Source organism: Corythoichthys intestinalis, chromosome 13 (assembly GCF_030265065.1).
Source record: "Corythoichthys intestinalis isolate RoL2023-P3 chromosome 13, ASM3026506v1, whole genome shotgun sequence".
NCBI classification, from domain to species: Eukaryota; Metazoa; Chordata; class Actinopteri; order Syngnathiformes; family Syngnathidae; genus Corythoichthys; species Corythoichthys intestinalis.
Window position 1 is genome coordinate 20,667,395 of NC_080407.1, and position 19,013 is coordinate 20,686,407.

The 19,013-nt window shown below is 38.9% G+C and overlaps 1 protein-coding gene across 2 annotated transcripts; it reads right to left on the reverse strand.

Annotated features, from left to right (window-relative positions):
• Positions 1-3,127: 3,127 nt before the first annotated feature.
• On the reverse strand, positions 3,128-12,159 carry LOC130927856 (gastrula zinc finger protein XlCGF57.1-like). Of its 2 annotated transcripts, XM_057853950.1 has the most exons (4): positions 12,068-12,159; positions 11,852-11,983; positions 11,472-11,585; positions 3,128-5,356 (listed from the first exon to the last, which is right to left on the reverse strand). In XM_057853950.1, the coding sequence occupies exons 2-4, from the start codon at positions 11,958-11,960 to the stop codon at positions 3,774-3,776; spliced, it is 1,806 nt and encodes a 601-aa protein (XP_057709933.1). In that variant the 5' UTR covers positions 11,961-11,983; positions 12,068-12,159; the 3' UTR covers positions 3,128-3,773. The 2 variants fall into 2 exon arrangements, with proteins under 2 accessions (XP_057709933.1, XP_057709932.1); XM_057853949.1 differs by lacking the exon at positions 12,068-12,159 and having other exon boundaries at positions 11,852-12,044.
• Between the last annotated feature and the right edge of the window lie 6,854 nt (positions 12,160-19,013).

Below are 19,013 nucleotides of genomic sequence, written 5' to 3' on the forward strand. Positions count from 1 at the left end.
TTTTTTTTTTTCAACACGCAATCACACTTCAAGCTTGTCCAGCACCATAGATTCGCTCACGCTTTCATTGTCACGCTGCTGAGAACAGCCTCTGATTTCCACAATTTGATCATTGAGCTACCGAACCGTCTATGGCTAGATCAAAGCTACAGACCTGTCAATCATCGCTATCTTAAGTACCGGCCACACTGCTTAGCAGGAGGAAGATGTGAGAAGCTGAGTGGACTCACTCAATGAAGACAAGGATTTAAAGAAATTATTCTTTTTTTTTTTTTTTTTTTTTTTTTTTTTCAAAACCTGTCCTGTTCAGCTGTTTGACACAGAGAATGGAAGTCTAAGTGCCCGGGTTGTCTGAACAGTTTTAATGTTTCACATTGAGAATCTGGTATACTCCCATTGTGATCATTCAAAATACCCTTTTATTATGACAAAGCAGCGAACAGGAAGGGATTATGGGGGGACAGAAGAAAAGCAACACAAGAGAAGAGAGAAAAGAAACACATTCAAAAACAACAACAAGAAATACATAGAACATCTAGACTAATTATTAATATGCTGGTGCCATCGTCAGCGAGATGTATTTCCGGTTTACACCATGTGGGGGCCTATTGGCCAGTGAAAGAGGGGGACAGGGGTGGGGGTGTCTATAAGCTAAGTGATTGAAAGAGGTAGAGTGTACACAAATCAGTTCTGTGATCTAGAACCCAGTAATCATGTGAATCTCTTAGGAATGTAAGCCCGTTGGCGATCAACCCTACGCCGCCCCATCGCCAATCCCGGCACCAAGACGCCCAACCCGAGCATGCACTACCGCATCCCGCAGCACTCGAGCCCCACCGGACGCGCGACAGCCATGCAGACGGGCGGAGAAGCCGCGCGGGAGCCAACCCAGGGCCACTGCCCCCACCCAGCCAGCCCGGGGAGGGAGGGCGGGCGGGGGGCTCAAGCGCAACCCATCTGATTTTGGCGCTCTCACAAGGCAGCGCTGTGACGTCGCGTGAAACCCTCCTATTCAATGCTTTTTATGTCACCTTTTTGGACTAATATGGTCATGTATTAGGTTATACTACAGTATAATAATAACAAAAAATATTTAGCAACCTTATTTGCATTATATAATGAGTTCAGTTATATAGGGAATTTAGATGGGCTTCCCATTTCTTGTAAGGATAAAACTGACACTACCATTATTAATTGAATCATTTTCATTATGTTTGTGTTTCCTAATAAAAACTAGACATTTATTCTGGAACTTTTCAAAATGTTTCTTTAGTGGGTTTTGGGAAAAAAAGGTTTGAATCACCTGAACCAATGCACGTAAAAGTTATTATTAGTCAATACTGATATATTTAGCCAATCAATTAATTAGGTTCATATTCTTGAGATATGTGGCCCTTTGCCCCGCTTACCCAATCTGTTTGGTCTTATTAATGTCCTGTCCCCAGCAAAAAGTGTACATGCAGGTTATGCAGTTTTATCGTCCCTACCAATGTTTAGACCAAACCTACGCCCTTTATACAGCATATGCGCGTGTGTATTATATAATTGACATGTTGCATATGGTTATACTGTATTGCAGAACACCACACACACACATTCTCATCATTCTCTGAAGTAAACCAAAAATAAATCCTGAACAGCCTCTTCGAATCTCTGATCGGATTCACAACATCATAGCATCACTGGCTTTATTCCACGCACCCATAGAGGGATCCCAATCCGAATGAGCTTTTTCAATGTACTGTTTTACGTTCATATCTATATATATATTTTTTTTTTAAAAAATCTGGGATTTATGCATTCATTCACAAGATTGTTTAATTTAAAATGCTCTTTGTTTTGCTACTTCGAAATATTTACGTAAAATGAAATTATAACTTCACTTTTGTTGTTGTCCTTTTGGTCAGCAACAGGCCGCCCCAGCGCCTGCACTTGCTAAAGCTTGTCGAGTTCTTCCCCGGTGACGTGCAGGCCGACCTGGACCGCACCAAGTTAGAGGAGAAAGAGGATGGGAGATCTTGCCCGAGCTTTCCAGAGAGCTAGCCGGACCCGCCGACGAACGATGACTACCTGGCCAGGAAGGTCCAGGCTAAGCAGGAGCTTGTCCAGCATGAGAACATGGAGATTGACACGGACTCCATGATGATCGACGTCCTGGTTGAGCTAGTGGACAGAGGAGAGCTGGAGACTGGAGAGCTGGGCTGTCCTCAAGCGGCCATCTCTTTATTATTTATGATTGATTCTGCATGTTTTCCTCAAGAATTAAGTTTATGATGTTAAATTGAGTGATTTATTAGCTGTTAAAAACTTGTACATTAAAAAGAAAATTTTGCTATTTTGGTCAAAAACCTATATATGTTCAATATTGCTATTGATCCTGAAAATATAGGTGATTATCTCTGCATTTGGTGATTTTTGTGCATCTAGTGTAAAGTCTAATTATTTTAAAGCCATTTTAAGTTTTGTAATACTAATATAAAAAAATAATGAATCGGGATTTTATAAGGAAACGACTTTGAATTTTTTGATGCCGCTGCTCATGGAGACTCATGTAAGGCTAAGGTAGGTGCCTGTTTTGGGTTTAGGTCGGTAGCAGTGTTGGTTTTGAAAATATTTGAATTTGAAGTTTTTCAAAATAGGCCCCCTACGGTTCAGCCCCATTTCCCGTGTCCTGTCAAATATTATGAAGTCTATGGTTTTTGTATAGTAAAAATTCGTTTTTGCGCCATGGTAAAGTTAAACCCCTCACACAAAAAAAACTTGTTTGTGAGCCAGTACTTTTTATTTTTTTATAATTAGTATTTTAGCAATATTGAACAAAATATTAAATAATAAATAAATAATAATAAATATAATTTTCCGTATTAATTTAATGACAGTATTTTGAATGATTTGTAATTTTTGTAATTTGGGGTCTGCTGTTCCAAATATTAAATGTGAAAAGTGTAGTTTGAAAGGGAGAGTATGATACAAATAATGCCACTTAACTTTGTAATGAAACGGCGACCCGTATAATACGGATCCAACACAGACAAGGAAGTTTGTTTAGAATTTATTACAAAAAAACCAAGGGAGCATGCCAGAACACGCTAGAAAAAATACAAACAAAAAGGCGCACGAACCGAGTCGGCAAGGAAACCAAGGGGAAGATGTCGATGACCAGAAAAGGCAAAAAAACAAAGTAAACAAGTAAAGTAAAACTAACTAAGCAATAGTCCGACACTTGCATATAGTGACAGTGTCTTTAAATAATGAGCGCTCCTAATGCGCCACAGCACAGCCCCGCCCATCTAGCTGAATAATATGCTGGAATGAAAAGAAAGACCACTGAGAAGGCACACAAACATTACAAACTTGATAGAGTTCAATCAGCTGAGGTTTTGGGAATAGGGTGGATATATAGTACATCATACAACAATTGGACAAAGCAAGGCACCAAAAGTACCAATGCTCAACAAGATTTAAGGAAGCTCTATGGAATACAATCATCCTACGTGCACAAAATCTGATAAAGCCAACATGGATGACAGGCAAAACAGTCTTTGGCCACTGCTTCTCACTTCAACACACAAGTGTCTCTTCATCCAATCCTTCTGAATGAATCTTTGACCACAAACTGAGCAGGAAAAAGGTTTTTCGTCAGTGTGGGTTCTTGTGTGTATTTTTAAGGAACTCTTGCAACTGCATCCTTGACCACAAACTGAGCAAGAAAAAGATTTTTCACCAGTGTGGGTTCTTGTGTGTTGTTTTAAGTCTTGCTTCCGAGTGAATCTTTAATCACAAACTGAGCATGAAAAAGGTTTTTCGCCAGTGTGGATTCTTGTGTGTATTTTTAAGGAACTCTTGCAACTGCTTTTTTGACCACAAACTGAGCAGGAAAAAGGTTTTTCACCAGTGTGGGTTCTTGTGTGTCGTTTTAAGTCTTGCTTCCGAGTGAATCGTTGATCACAAACTGAGCAGGAAAAAGGTTTTTCGCCAGTGTGGATTCTTGTGTGTATTTTTAAGGAACTCTTGCAACTGCATCCTTGACCACAAACTGAGCAGGAAAAAGGTTTTTCACCAGTGTGGGTTCTTGTGTGTTTTTTTAAGGTGCTCCTGCAACTGAATCTTTGACCACAAACTGAGCAGGAAAAAGGTTTTTCGCCAGTGTGGGTTCTTTTGTGTCTTTTTAAGGTTCCTTTTTCAGCGAATCCTTGACCACAAACAGAGCAGGAAAAAGGTTTTTCGCCAGTGTGGATTCTTGTGTGTATTTTTAAGGAACTCTTGCAACTGCATCCTTGACCACAAACTGAGCAGGAAAAAGGTTTTTCGCCAGTGTGGGTTCCTGTGTGTCGTTTTAAGGTGCTCTTGCGACTGAATCTTTGACCACAAACTGAGCAGGAAAAAGGTTTTTCGCCAGTGTGGATTCTTGTGTGTATTTTTAAGGAACTCTCGCAACTACATCTTTGACCACAAACTGAGCAAGAAAAAGACTTTTCGCCAATGTGGGTTCTTGTGTGTTGTTTTAAGGTGCTCTTGAGACGGAATCTTTGACCACAAACTGAGCAGGAAAAAGGTTTTTCATCAGTGTGGGTTCTTTTGTGTCTTTTTAAGGTTCCTTTTTCAGCGAATCCTTGACCACAAACAGAGCAGGAAAAAGGTTTTTCGCCAGTGTGGATTCTTGTGTGTATTTTTAAGGAACTCTTGCAACTGCATCCTTGACCACAAACTGAGCAGGAAAAAGGTTTTTCGCCAGTGTGGGTTCTTGTGTGTCGTTTTAAGGTGCTCTTGCGACTGAATCTTTGACCACAAACTGAGCAGGAAAAAGGTTTTTCGCCAGTGTGGATTCTTGTGTGTATTTTTAAGGAACTCTTGCAACTACATCTTTGACCACAAACTGAGCAAGAAAAAGATTTTTCGCCAATGTGGGTTCTTGTGTGTTGTTTTAAGGTGCTCTTGCGACTGAATCTTTTCCCACAAACTGAGCAGGAAAAAGGTTTTTGTATTGCATTGTATCGTATTGCATTGCAAGGTGAGTGTGACGTTGCCCCATTTCTGTCTGACCGAGCGATGATAATGTCTGCTTTCAATTCTTCTGTTGAGCTGCTACTACTCCCCTCGCTTGGAGGCTCCGCCCCTCTGCTGGCCTCACTCGGACCATCTTCCCTCTCCAAGGGCTCACCAGTTGACCTGGTGATATGGTCCTCCTCTTCCTCCTCTTTAACGCATGGCAGGTCTTCCTCCTCCTTTTTGATTGGAAGTTGCTTCTGTGGACAAGACTTTGGCTCCTCCTCTTTGATTTGGGGGAGCTCAACATCCTCTTTAATGCCAGGAGATTGTGGCTTCTGCCACTCAGCACCAAGATAGTTTCTGAAACCTGCAAGACACAAGAAAAACCATTGACATATTTTATGGACTACCGCACCGTCTTTCCTCTTTTCAAAAAGACGAGTACAGTGATCCCTTGGGGTTTCGTGGATTCAGTGCAAGGTGCGGTTTTTAAAAGAATCCACAAAAAAATCATGGAAAAAAATATGCGGTTCCATTTTGAGCCGCAAGAACCATTGTTTCGCGTAGAATGCGTCCGAAAAAAAACGAAGACTGAAAATTTACCATCGAATTGTGTGAAGAACTTTAGTCCTCTTGTGGTGACGTCATTAAAACGCGGCAGATGGAAGCTTTATACTCGTATTTAGAGATTCATGTTTGTATATAAAAAATTTGTACTCATATTTACGCACTTGTGTTCGTATTTAGGCATTTGTATCAGCAACCACCAAATTCTGACGTTGGATTTTTTTGTTCGGGTGAGTGAATACAACTTTCTTTTCGACGACTAGGAATCTTGTCTGTGGACTATTTCAAGTTTACGGCTACAAATCAAAAGCGTTGAACGCCTGGGGGAAGACTAAGCGATCCCCTAATGGCGCATGCGCCGAAACAACAAAACTGGCTGATTGCAGTGTTGTGCGCGGAGCTAACTTGTCAGTTGGAAGCAATGAATCACTGGTAAACACAATAACGTGTTTGTCCAATATCAATTGATTAAATATAAGAATTTAATTGTGACTAAATGTTTTCTATTGTCACTGCACGATGCCTGTGTATGTCAGTGTACTTGTTAATATGTTTATAAAACATTTCTAAATGATTAGACTCATTGCCCAATTACTGTAAATTTTGGACTATGATGTGCGCCCGTTTAGAAGCTGCCATACACCAAATTTGACAGAAAAACGGCATTTGTTCATACATAATAGGGCTGGGCGATATGGCCTTTAGTACGTATCACGATAAATTGAGCAGATTTACCTCGATAACAATAAATGACGATAAATTCGCCCAAGCAAACTGTTATATAATTTGAAAATTTGAATCAATGCATGGAATACAAATTAACAGTTTCTCATTAAATTTATTTACCAGCTTTCAATTTAACAATTGCACATGCAGTCTAAACATTAGGTATTAAAAAAAATCTTGTAAACAATAAGAATTCTTGTGTGAACATTTATAACAGCTTGTATGACTTGAAAAATATCACTTGAATTTCATTAAATTCATTCCGCATTGTTATACACTAGATAGTGGCATACGTTTAGATATTTAGAATAGATACAAATACGACACATCCACCCGCCCCCGAGAAATTATACTTAATTAAAAAAATAAAATGTTTCACAAACCTTTCCTTTCTTTTATTCGGCTCAATTATTTACATCTTATGATTTTGGAAATCCTTACAGTATGCAATAAATAATATTCCTGTTCCCAAGCACTATGCTTACTCTACTGTAATTTTTACAAAAAATAAACAATACATAGTTACTCCCCGTCATCTAGGACGAGCCACTTACAAGACTAGCACTGTCGTGTATTACAAATACTGCTTTGAACACATCTTCACAGACAAAAGCAATGACACAGGCTTAAAGAGGTCAACTTTAATTGTGTAAATCACACTTTATAACGACACGATCTCCTGGTTGAAATAGACGACATCCACTTAATTCTATTGAAGATATGTAATGCTGAAGCAATTTGTCAACTTTACTTTTAAAAAGAAACGTGCACTGTTTATCCAGTAGATGGGGCTCTTGCAGTGTGTCAAACAGTGATTCAATTTAGGGCAATTGTCTTAAAAGTGGTTCATTGTTTCAGAAAGCCTCGGTTTTTCCATCCCTATCTGGAACCCGTCAAGAGTTTACTTAATGTCGGGTGAAAGTTTGGCGAAGCTAACTTAAGCCCGACTTCATCCCGTTTACTTGTAGCGTTAGCCGCTAGCGTTAGCTGCTAGCGTTAGCCTAGCGGGCTTCTGTTTGATTGGCTTCCTGAAAACCATGTGACTCCAAACGTAAGCGCACTGTCTGCTTTCTTAAAGGGGAATGAACATAGCCGAACAACACAGAGTCAAAGCGGGATGAAAAGACTATATTTTCTTCTTTTATTAAATTACCGAATTTACCGACATGGTCAAAATTACGTCGGTCATCGTGAAGAATTTCGGTAACGGTAAATTTTCGGTATACCGACCTGCTCTAATACATAAGCTGCATTAGTTCTCACTGAATTATGCAAGGCCGTAGGTTTGCATAGGGACGGTAGGGACAAAACACTACCAACTTTTCAGGATGCTCAAATTGTCCCCACCAACTTTCAAGCAACCTTATTTGCAGTGTATAATGTGTTCAGTTATATACAGTGGGGAGAACAAGTATTTGATATGCTGCCAATCAGAAAACCCATTGGCAGTGTATCAAATACTTGTTCTCCCCACTTTAGGTCATTTAGATTGTCTTCCCATATGTTGTAACGCACGTTTGAATTGCTGATGACTTGACCCACCCCTGACACGCACGCGCACACTCTCAATCACGGTTCAGAAATTACGTTGCATGTCGGCATGCCTTCCCTCCTCCGGCCAGAAGCCACTATAAGTAATGGAAGTGATAGGGTAAGACTTGACTGATGATTTGGTGTCTTTAATGATCAAACCTTGCAAAAAGTTCCCTTTAACCATTAGAAAATAAAACCATTCACTTTGGAAAATAAAACAATCACCAGGATCACAGTAAGAGCTTTGCCTCTTCCAGACGGGCCGCTAGACTAGACAAAAACTCTCACAGTTTGCGGTCACTCCTTTTGGCCCGCTTTCAATTTACAAACATTGCAAAACACACGGAATAGGAAATACACCAAAGTAAAAGTGTAGCAGGAAGTTATGGTGAATTACAATATAAAATACGTTTGGGAGACATAAATTAGGCTTTGGTTATTTACAAATAGAGTTGGCATTGCCATTACGATAAACTGTGTGAACTTGCTAACCTGAGTAGGAAGCTGCTTAGGTACAGTAGAAGTGTCTTCCTGTATGTGTTTTTCACTATGTTAACGATACTTAAACTATGAGAAATGTAGGAAACTCTGCTCAGCTGTAAGAAATGTAGTGAACCAAGGTTTACGCCCTTCTCCTCAGTTTTCGTTCATATTTTACTTATGTGGTCTTAAAGCAGCCCAAAGGAGCTTTCATTTTTTGTTGAGTCTGGCTGTGCTTGTGGACAAAAATAGTGGCATTTATCCTGAAGGAAGGCTCCATTATTATTTAGTTTATTTATTCCATGACTAAGAACATTTTTTGTTATATTTGATTTATTTAGAAAGACAATTTTGAGTGTTAATTTAAAAAAGGTTGGGTTTTTTTTCGTTCCTGGATACTTAAAAGATTATTAATAAGTTTGTCTTTCTTGTGTATGTTAATATGTCTTGTGTTCAAATAATGTAATTTAAATTTGCTAATAAAATCCAGACATTTATTCTTCAAGTTTTCGAAATGTGTCTTTTGTTGTTTTTGAAAACAAATAGTGTATGACCTGAACCAATACATACTGTATGCACTGCAAAACCCCACCTCTTTAAAAATGACAAAAAATAAAAATTAAAAAATTAAGAAAAACTTAAACTCCCTTGTTTTCAGTGTAAATCTACTAGAAATAAGTGAAATTATTTGCCAGTGCTTCAAGTAAATTTTATTCAGATTTCGTGAAATAAAAATTGCGAACGGAAAATAAGTCTTATTTGAAACAAAAAGTTCGTATATTTAGTCTTAAAAAAACTTGTTTGTCAGATACAATATGTTCTTAATTCAAGGGTAGATATTGTTCAAAACATTATTTGAAAGCATTTTTTTTCTTGATTTAGGTGAAAAACGACCCACTTTTAGATGTATGGGCCTAATAAGAACAAATGGTCATATTTACTAAAAGTAAGAGGAAGTATTTGACATATGTATTGTTAACTAGCCTTTGCAACTAAAAACAAGATGGAAAAAAATATTCAACTAGATTCAAGAAAAATTATCAGATTAAAATGTTATACTGTAAAATTTGCAGTGTAAAAGTTAGTGCAAGTCAATAGAGATTTATTTTGCATTAAACATTTAGCTTATCAATTAATTAGGTTCTTATTGGTGAGAAATGTAGCCCTGACTGGCATTCAACCAATCTGTTTGGTCTTATTAATGTCCTGTCCCCAGCAAAAAGTGTACATGCAGCTCATGCTGTTATATTGTCCCTAAAAATATTGAGACCAAACCTACGCCCTTGGTATTATGGGTAATTAGCACCAAAAGATATTAACCGGTAACACTTTTTTTTGACAGCGGCATCATAAGACCAAATGAGTCACCATGATGCTTTGAACCAATTGGCTGCAAAGCTTCATTGCTTGAAGATGCTTTTTGGCTATCACTGCTCCCTTGAGGGAGACGGTCAACCTCTGCTGTCACCTGCTGTCAACACTGTTGTCGTCAACATGTCTCCTAGCATGCATTGCAGAGCTACATACGTAAATGACAATCAAAATTCATGCTCTGTGCTAATAATTTATTCAATTACTGTTCCAGTTGTTTCATTCATTGCTAGTTATGTTATTTGGTGACACTTTATTTGACAGTGGCGCCATAAGAACTGACAATAACACTAACATTATGACACTGCTATGAGCATTAATCAATGCTTATGACAGATATCGTGTTTTGTCATCCAGCAAATGATCTCACTTTTGAATGGCAGCGACGCGTTTACGCATATCGTCTTTGAAGCTTTGTCACGCTGTAATTACATCACCCACGTGCTGCTGGTTGGTATCGTTTGAAAGTGCGGAAGTTGATGTCCACACCAGTTTTTATTTGAAGTCAATCGGCCAAGAAAAACGGGAGATAATGTCATTTGAGTTTTATAGTTTTATTGCACTCATAAATATGCATTAAAACGCTGCATGGACCATGTATCCATCTCCATATTGTCATCATTTCTTGTCCTTTTTCAAAAGTGAAAGCAGCACAAAAGACTACTTATCCCACGAGTCGTTGTGATGTCAGGAAGGACCAACCGAAAGTGATCATTTTTAATAAATTTCCGAGCGAGGCGCCAACTATTGAATGGGAGGCATGCGAAGCAAGCAGCGGCCGGTGTCGTGCTGAAAAATGCACAACACCGGTTGGTTTGAGCGAGCGACTTTGAAACGTGCAGAATGAATCTAAAACTACATTTAGCACAAGCTAATGCATTATTTCATTAACTCAAGGAAGAAGATGAGTCGTATTTGTCTTTGTTTTCCTCTGATGAATTGGCGTCTCGGCGAGTATAAGTGACAGTAGAGCGCAAACGGCGAAAGAGTAGGTTGTGTGACGTTGTGTGTGACGCAGCCCAGTGACCTGTTCAAGAAGAAGCTTTATTGAGTGCGCAAAAAAAAAAAAAAAAAAAAAAACTTTATTGGGTCGCATGCCTGAAAAATCCAATAAATTGAACTACTTGTCAATACTTTTTAAAATACTTTTTTTCAATGTTATATATATTTTATCTTCACTTTAATCTTTTCAATTTTTATGTAGATGTGTGTGCGAGAAGCTTGATTGCATGTACGTATATACTTTTGATAAGGTGATGGGTACAACACCTAACTTCACAAAGAGATATCTTCCAAACCCTTTTTGTGTTAGATGATATATTCTCACTATTTTGCACACTATATAGCCTGTTTTGACCATAGTATGTGTAAAGGCCAAAAACGCCTATGACCATACCTGCTGTTTGTGTTGAACCTTCAAACATAAAACTATTCAATCTTATTTTTTCTATTGAATCTTTATCCTAACAAGTTGAATAAATATTATCAAGCTTCAAAACGGTTGGTCGAGCATGTTTGGTTGTCAATGGGACGTCAACATTACAAATTTTGAAAAAAGATTTTGGGATTTTTTTGTCTTTTTGGGTCCAAAATGTGGATTATAATTGGTCAGTGAAGAAAACAACAGTTTAGACATGAAGTTCAAGGTGTCCTGAAAAAAGGGACCCAATTTGGCCATTGTAAACCATTTTTTCTTTGAAATATAAAGGCAACATCAAATGCATGCAAATTCGGCCAAAATAGGCTTAGGTGTTAAAGGGTTAATATATATGTCCTAATGAGGAAAAAGCAATGCTTAGGATTACCTTTAATGTGTACGAACCCTGCCTCCTCTTTGACAGTTGGCGACTCTTTCTCCTCCTCTTTGATGCATGCAGACTCCGGGTGCTCAGGATAATGGGCTTGGCTGACATACAGATCTGCAAGACCACAAATAAATCTTGTTTCTTCATTTGAAAACTTGTGTACCCAAAGTTGATTTCTGTTGGAGAGAATTCATCCTTGCCATTTTTTTTTTTAAATTCGTGTTTTGTTGTCTTTCAATCCAGCACAAAAGTAATTTCAAAGTGGGTGACAACACATTCACTGCGATTAAAAATTGGAATCTCTCGACAGCAGTACTGTTAACATTAAAAATGAATTCTCACCAACGCGATCCGTCATGTACAATATACTCATCATGTACCTTCTCGTCTGTGAAGAACCTTAGCGTGCATTAGTTTGCACACAGTCGAGTGTCGTTGACGTGGGGGCTCCTCTTTCACTCCACAAAGTTCCTCCCGTCTCGCTTGCATTTTCCCCACTTGATTTCTGAATGCTGAGACGGAGATTAGCTAATGATTTTTTAGACCATAATGCTTGACACGTCGTCGAGAAAAGAGGAAAAATGGCGATTCTTTACCTTTTATCTTCTTTATATTTTTATTTCTTTGATCTCTTTCTCTTATGAAAAGCCAATCGGGAGAGCGGCTGTGGCAAGCGAGTCAACATCGCACAGCCAATCACGAGATTAGCGCCAAGCAAGTCAAAGTCTGCGCAGCCAATCACGAGCGTGGTCCAATTGCGAAAGAGGAGGGCTGGTTATCGTTGACGACTGTCGCCTTTTTTGAGAGGAGAGTGGAAAATAGAGCTGTCTCCAGCCCCTCGTCACAATAAAATTGCTTTGAAATTCCGGTGTTAACATTGTAGTCATTTGCGTCCATTCGAACGTAAAGACTAGTTTATTTTTCACACGTCTTTTATTTTTGCTTTCAGCATCACTCATTATTATTTCAATAATATTTATACATACTTCATAAATTTATATTGAATATAAAATATTACATTAAAAATGTATTAAAAAATAATCCATATTTTTTAAACCGATAGATGAACTCTTTAGGCGTGAGCAATCACTTTGTTAAAGAGCATACGACACGAGAAAAAAAGTCTTAAATGGCATTATTATGTGAATTAGAATCATATTTTGAGACGATTCGACTATATACAACAATTTAGCAAAACACAGATGACGAGAAATTAGCCTTTTAATCTGCCAGTTAGCCACGCCTACCATTATAGGGCTTTAGCGTCCCCAACAGGTGAATGACGTCAGCGGTAGACTGGGCTCATCGATTTTACTCTTCAGCCCATTGAGGGGGAATTATTCAGAACGAGGAAAACGCGACGAAGAAAGCCGCCAAATGTCATTGTTTCAGTCTCTCTACTCCAATATTTTTACAGGATATTCTTTTTATCCAAGTATTTTTCCCCAATAACAATATAAATGGCTTGAGAAGGACCAGTCAGCCCGTCGAGGGAGAACTATTCACAATGAGGAAAACGCGACGAAGAGAGCGGCAAAATGTCATTGTTTCTGTGTCTTTACTTCAATATTTTTACAGGATATTCTTTTTATCCAAGTATTTTTCCCCAATAGCTATATAAAGGGCTTGAGAAGGACCAGTCAGCCCGTCGAGGGGGAACTATTCACAATGAGGAAAACGAGACGAAGAGAGTGGCAAAATGTCATTGTTTCTGTCTCTTTACTTCAATATTTTTACAGGATATTCTTTTTATCCAAGTATTTTCCCCAATTGCTAAATAAATGGCATGGTCATGACAAATAACAGTCTTGTGCTGAATGGAATATGAAATAATAAAAATGCATTTATTCAGGACGACAATGCAAAATTACTCCATAATGGTCAAAACTGTCGACTTCACTTTTACTGTCGCACCTCCCGAACGATATTTTATGACACCTAAATCGGACATATGTCATTTCCCTTCCCCAGCTTCGGAGAATGTAAACAAACCAGAAGGCGTGACAGCTAGCCGACATGCTAACCCGAACCGAGTGATGTTTCAAAGTCTTCAAAGCGGAAAATCACACATAACTATCCTGGATTATTTGACATGACGACCTGGTTGTCTATTGTCGTTGCGGATCGGCAAACCGCCCGGCGGAGAGCAATTTACAGTTCGTTCCCCGGAGGAGGGTGGCTGGAGTTGTTGTGCAGCTAACGGGCTGCTGCTAATGGCCATTAGGACAGCTTTTTACATGCCTATCAATGATCAAACGTAAGTAGTCCTTCATTTAAAGGAAGTTTGTAATCGCTGTATTCGTATTTGACATAATACAAAACAAGATGTTTACTCACTTCCTCGTAAGTCCAATGGTCGCACAGTAAATATCCACGGTGAATGGGAACCTTTTGAAACTCCAAAAAGGCGCATACGCCTCTCCCTCATACAGAATGATTTTTCTGCAGCCGTTTTGCTGGCGTGATGCGAAAAATAAACGTATTCATCCGCAATATCAGCTGAATCATTCGTCCCCATACACAACAGTACGCTGTATAGTGAAGAGGACGTCTTCTACCGAACACGTCACAGCGCCCTCCTCCTCAATGCAAGACCGAAGCCGGAAGTCACTCATTTTCCTGGCGCGGGATTCAAAAAACTAAATAAATATAGCGATCGCTTCCACACACATCCAAGCGGTCCATATCATTCAGGAGCATAAAATACCGCGTGTATTATGAAATAAACATGCTTTTTCGTGTCACAGGCACTTTAAAGCTTGCTGATTTTACCGAAATGAAAAAGAAACACGGATACAGTACATAAAATTAAAATACACATTCATGCAATAAAGGTTTAATTAGTGACTAAAAGATCATTTGTGACTCATCACAGATTGTATTTTAGTCTGTCAATTGTCGAATTTACTCCGATTGTGAAGAATTATAACAAATTGCTGTCATCCTTGTATTTTTAGCATTTTAAAAAACGGACACATGTATATACTGTGGCTTCCTAACAATTCAATGTATCAAAAAAGCAATATTCTCTCTATAGTGCAACTAAATCAATTTTCTTGTCTTAAATTTTGCTACTTAAATTCATTCATGAGGGTCCTCTCTCTTCAAGATTCTAATGAACTACTTCAGAAACTACATCAAGGACTATCTGCTCCAGGTAATTTAGCTTTATTTCAAACACAGAAATGACAAAAGGGTTGTGGTAAACTTTATTTTTTCTCATTGAGAAAAATATCTGATATTTTCTTATGTCAACAATTCCTCAGGAAAGGTAAATCACTCTTCCAGATGGTTGAAAAAGAACTTCAATGGCTCCAAGACAGTGTCGTTTTCATCTTTGCCGTCCCTGAGTTTAATTATTCTGATGGTACACCGCTCTACAGCTTCCTGGAGCTCATCCTCTTCCATCTGCAGGATGCTTGGGAGCTCCTAATGCATTGATTAAGGCAGGGTTTATTTATATTTTGAAACAACATAAAGGTCAGCCACAAATATGCTCCTTCCCTGAGAAATACATGATATATACGCACGGACGTATGTTATATACATACAAACGTACGCACACACCTACATGTGCCCATATACGAATACCCACGATGATGGAACTGCAGAAACTGACCATCTTGGATGTGCAGATTGTGCAGGTAAATTAAAATTGGGAACACAAATATGTTAGATATAAGCCTATTTCTTCATATATGTACATTGCTTTGTTTTTTCCCAATGTCAGAGTGAAGAGGTAGGAGGTAGCTACCACATGGAGCCCGAAGGACTGGTCCGGTCACTGCGTGTGCTGGAGGAGTTTGTGCATGTGGGAACTCTGGTAACAGATCGACACGTCACTGTCAACAGGCTCGCCCGACAACAGTTCTTCATCTTTTTGACATCTGGCGTATTGGCGTATTTATGATCACAGCTTTGTTTATAGCATATTTTACGCACCCAAATAATTGTCTTCTAAAGGTTTGAAGAAAAACTTGCAGAACCTCAGTTAGCTGCGTGGATTTGAATCCTAAAAACCCTGGATTAGCAGTATCATCAACCATTTGTATTAGTCTGTGGCATCGACGCCACCAGGATACCCCGGGCTCATCCTCGACAAGTGGCAGTCAGTACTGAGTCGTGTCCAGAATGATTACTCAGGCTTCAAAGGCAGTTTCCCCAGGTCCAGCCATGGTCCTTTGGTAGGTCGGGAACAGAAAAAGCCTTGGCTCACGCCTCGTAAGTTTGCATTCCATTAATACAAACACAATTCTACTATTTCGCAAAATGCTTCTCTGTTGAGATACAAATTTGATTCTGTCGGGTATTTGGCAGACACTAAGGCTACGTCGACACTAGGACAGATAATTTTCTCCAGGGTATTTTGCCAACTATTTTTATACCTTTCCACATTACATTTAAGGTGTGTTTAAGGCCCCCTCGCTTCTACAAGGTATGCCTGCATTTACGCAAACTATGCATCTGTAGAAAGGAGCAGCCTCATATGTTACGTCATCGCCTACGTGGTGTACCTCTGAACCGGAAACTCATCACTGGCCGGCGGCAAATTTCGAAATTACTACACTTTCTAGACCAGGGGTCCTCAAATACAAATCTTGAAGGTCCACAATTATTTTTTTCAAACAAGCATGGGTCCATTTATTAATGTCGGTCCAGTACAAGGCAGGTTGAAAGTGGTAAAGGTGCTTTTCTTTTGACCAAACAAAAATACAATGCACATTCTGATTAAATAAAAATAAATTAACAAAAAAATTTCTTGACTTAAAATAAGAATACAAAAAAAAAACAAAAAACATGCAGGTACAATGTTTACACATGTACACTAAATAATTGAAGATCTGTCATTCAGGTGCAGACAGTAACTATTGACTGTACATTTTGTAACTGTAAAACACTGCTGGATAAAAAAAGAAAACATGCACAAAGTAGTACGGTACATGTTCACATGTACACAACATAAATGACAAGCTCTGTTATTAAGGTGCAAACATAATAATTATTGACAGTAACTTTAACTGTAAAACACTGCTCAATGAGAGAAATGGCATTTGGGGGTCACAAAGCTGTTTACTCACATAATCAGCCAGTACTTCAGTGCGTCTTGTGGTTGATGAATCTGAGAGTGAGATTTGTTTGATTTTTGTTGTCATTTTCTCCTTTTCTTTCTAACATTGCTGCTTCAGTCAGACACTCTTTTATTACTTCTCCATCAGAAAACAGCTTCTTATGTTTGGCCAACACCCACAACACTCCGAATGAGCACTCTGTTGCAATTTGTTGTTGTGTCATAGATTTAACAATAACCTTGCTTGACTGACTGCTTCAGCCTGTTAATTTAGGAGGAAACTTGTCTTCAAAAGAGCTGTGCTCTTTAACATAATGGCGTTTCACAATTTCACTTTTTATCAGAGCAACTGTCTTGAAGCATATTAAGCACATAGGTTTGGTACTTGCAGTTGGTAAAATGGATGGCTCCTTTGCTGGGCTGCAGGAAGAGGGATGGGCTGCACTGAACTCAGTTGCACCCTCACCACATGGAAAATAACAAATAGAAGCATATGGTGGGGCGCTGCGTCAATTTCCTGGAAGCCGCAACCAGGACTGCTTGCGCATAACAGTGGAGAGCCGAGAAGTGGCGACAGTTTTGACAGGCAGAAATGCATTTTTATATACAGTACTCATGTTCGGTCGGCATTGAGTTGGGAGGGGCCAGCCCCCCAGCTGGCTGATTGGAGACAACTCGGGAGACGATCTCTGTAAAAAACGCTCATCTCCACCTCATCCACGATGGGAGGACCCCAAATGGGCACTGGGTTGAATGGGTTGAAGCATATTAGTAGTTTGAAGGTTCAAGAAAAATGTGTGGAAAAGAAAGGCGCAGGAATGCCACGTCGTGATCGTCCGCCTCCATCGTTTACGATGCTGTCATGCCGCACTAAAAATAGAGACGGCATGACATCCCTTCCTGATCATCCTAATGTTGTACGGAGACAGCAATCCATATGAGGCGGCGCGTTGGCGGCGGGTAACATTACCCGCCTACATTATCCGTCTAACAACTAATCCGGATGATAGGCATACTAGTGTAGCCGACATGACGTATAGTCCAACTAATTACACGTTTAAGGCCATTATCCGTCCTTGTGTAGGAGAAGCCTAAGTTGACCAATGAGCTGGAGAAGCTGATTTGTGGCTCCAAAGTGTTGGCCGACATCCGCCGGCTGTACCGAGGACTTAAGTCATGAAGTAATAAGTACTCAAGTACTTAAGTGCTGAATACTCAAGTACTTCAGTAATGAAGTAATGAGTACTTCAGTACTTAAGTAATTTGTACTCGAATACTTAAGTAATGAATACTCGAGTACTTCAGTGTGAAAGTAATGAGTACTCGAGTACTTAAGTATCGGGTACTAGAGTAATGAAGTAACAAGTACTCGAGTACTTAGGTAACGAATACTTGAGTACCAAAGTAATGAAGTGATAAGTACTCGAGTTCTTAAGTAATGAAGTAATAAGTACTCAAGTACTTGAGTAATGAAGTAATGAGTGCTCGAGTACTTAAGTCAGGGGTACCCAAACTTTTTCCTGTGAGGGCCACATAACTTTTCCCTTCTCTGATGAGGGGTCAGTTTGTAACAGAAAACGTGTGACAATTGCAGGAGTGCCTAAATGTTTTTCAGAAAGCCACAATCAAATAACCCTATCTGGATTCTTCACAGAACAAAAGTAAATAATATAATATAATATAATATAATATAATATAATATAATATAATATAATATAATATAATATAATATAATATAATATTATATAATATAATATAATAATAACACTATTAATTAAATAGATAATAACCAAATAACCCTCTCTGGGTTCTTCACAGAAAAAGCCAGGAAATAAATAACACGAGTGAAAATTTTTTTTTAATTTTTTAAATTGTTCAGGGGGCCGGACCAAATGTGGAGGCGGTCCGGATGGCCGTAGTTTGGGGACCCCTGACTTAAGTAATGAGTCCTCAAGAACTTGAGTAATGGAGTAATGAGTACTCGAGTACTTAAGTAACGAGTAGTCGAGCACTTGAGTAAAGAAGTAATGGGTACTCGAGTACTTAAGTAATGAGAACTCGAGTAATGAAATAATGGGTACTCAAGTACTTGAGTAATGAGTACTCAAGTACTTAAGTAATGAGTACTCGAGTACGTAGGTAATGAAGTAGTGACCAATCGAGTACTTAGTACTTAAGTCGTACTCGACTACTTAAGTAATGAGTACGTATGATATATAATTATCCACGTGACATGGACCACGTAAAATTACAAAAGTACCTGCTTTAAAATTGACTTTACACGTAAAAAGTAAAAATGTTTTCTCCTGATGCAAAAATTTAATATGCATATATATTATACACTCTCCCAAGATGGTGGGAAAAAGAGGGCTAAGATCCTGTGGGACATACTGATAAGGTGGTCGTGGCCAACCAACCGGACATCGTGATCATGGATAAGCAGCAGAGGACGACCGTTGTGATCAATATAGCCA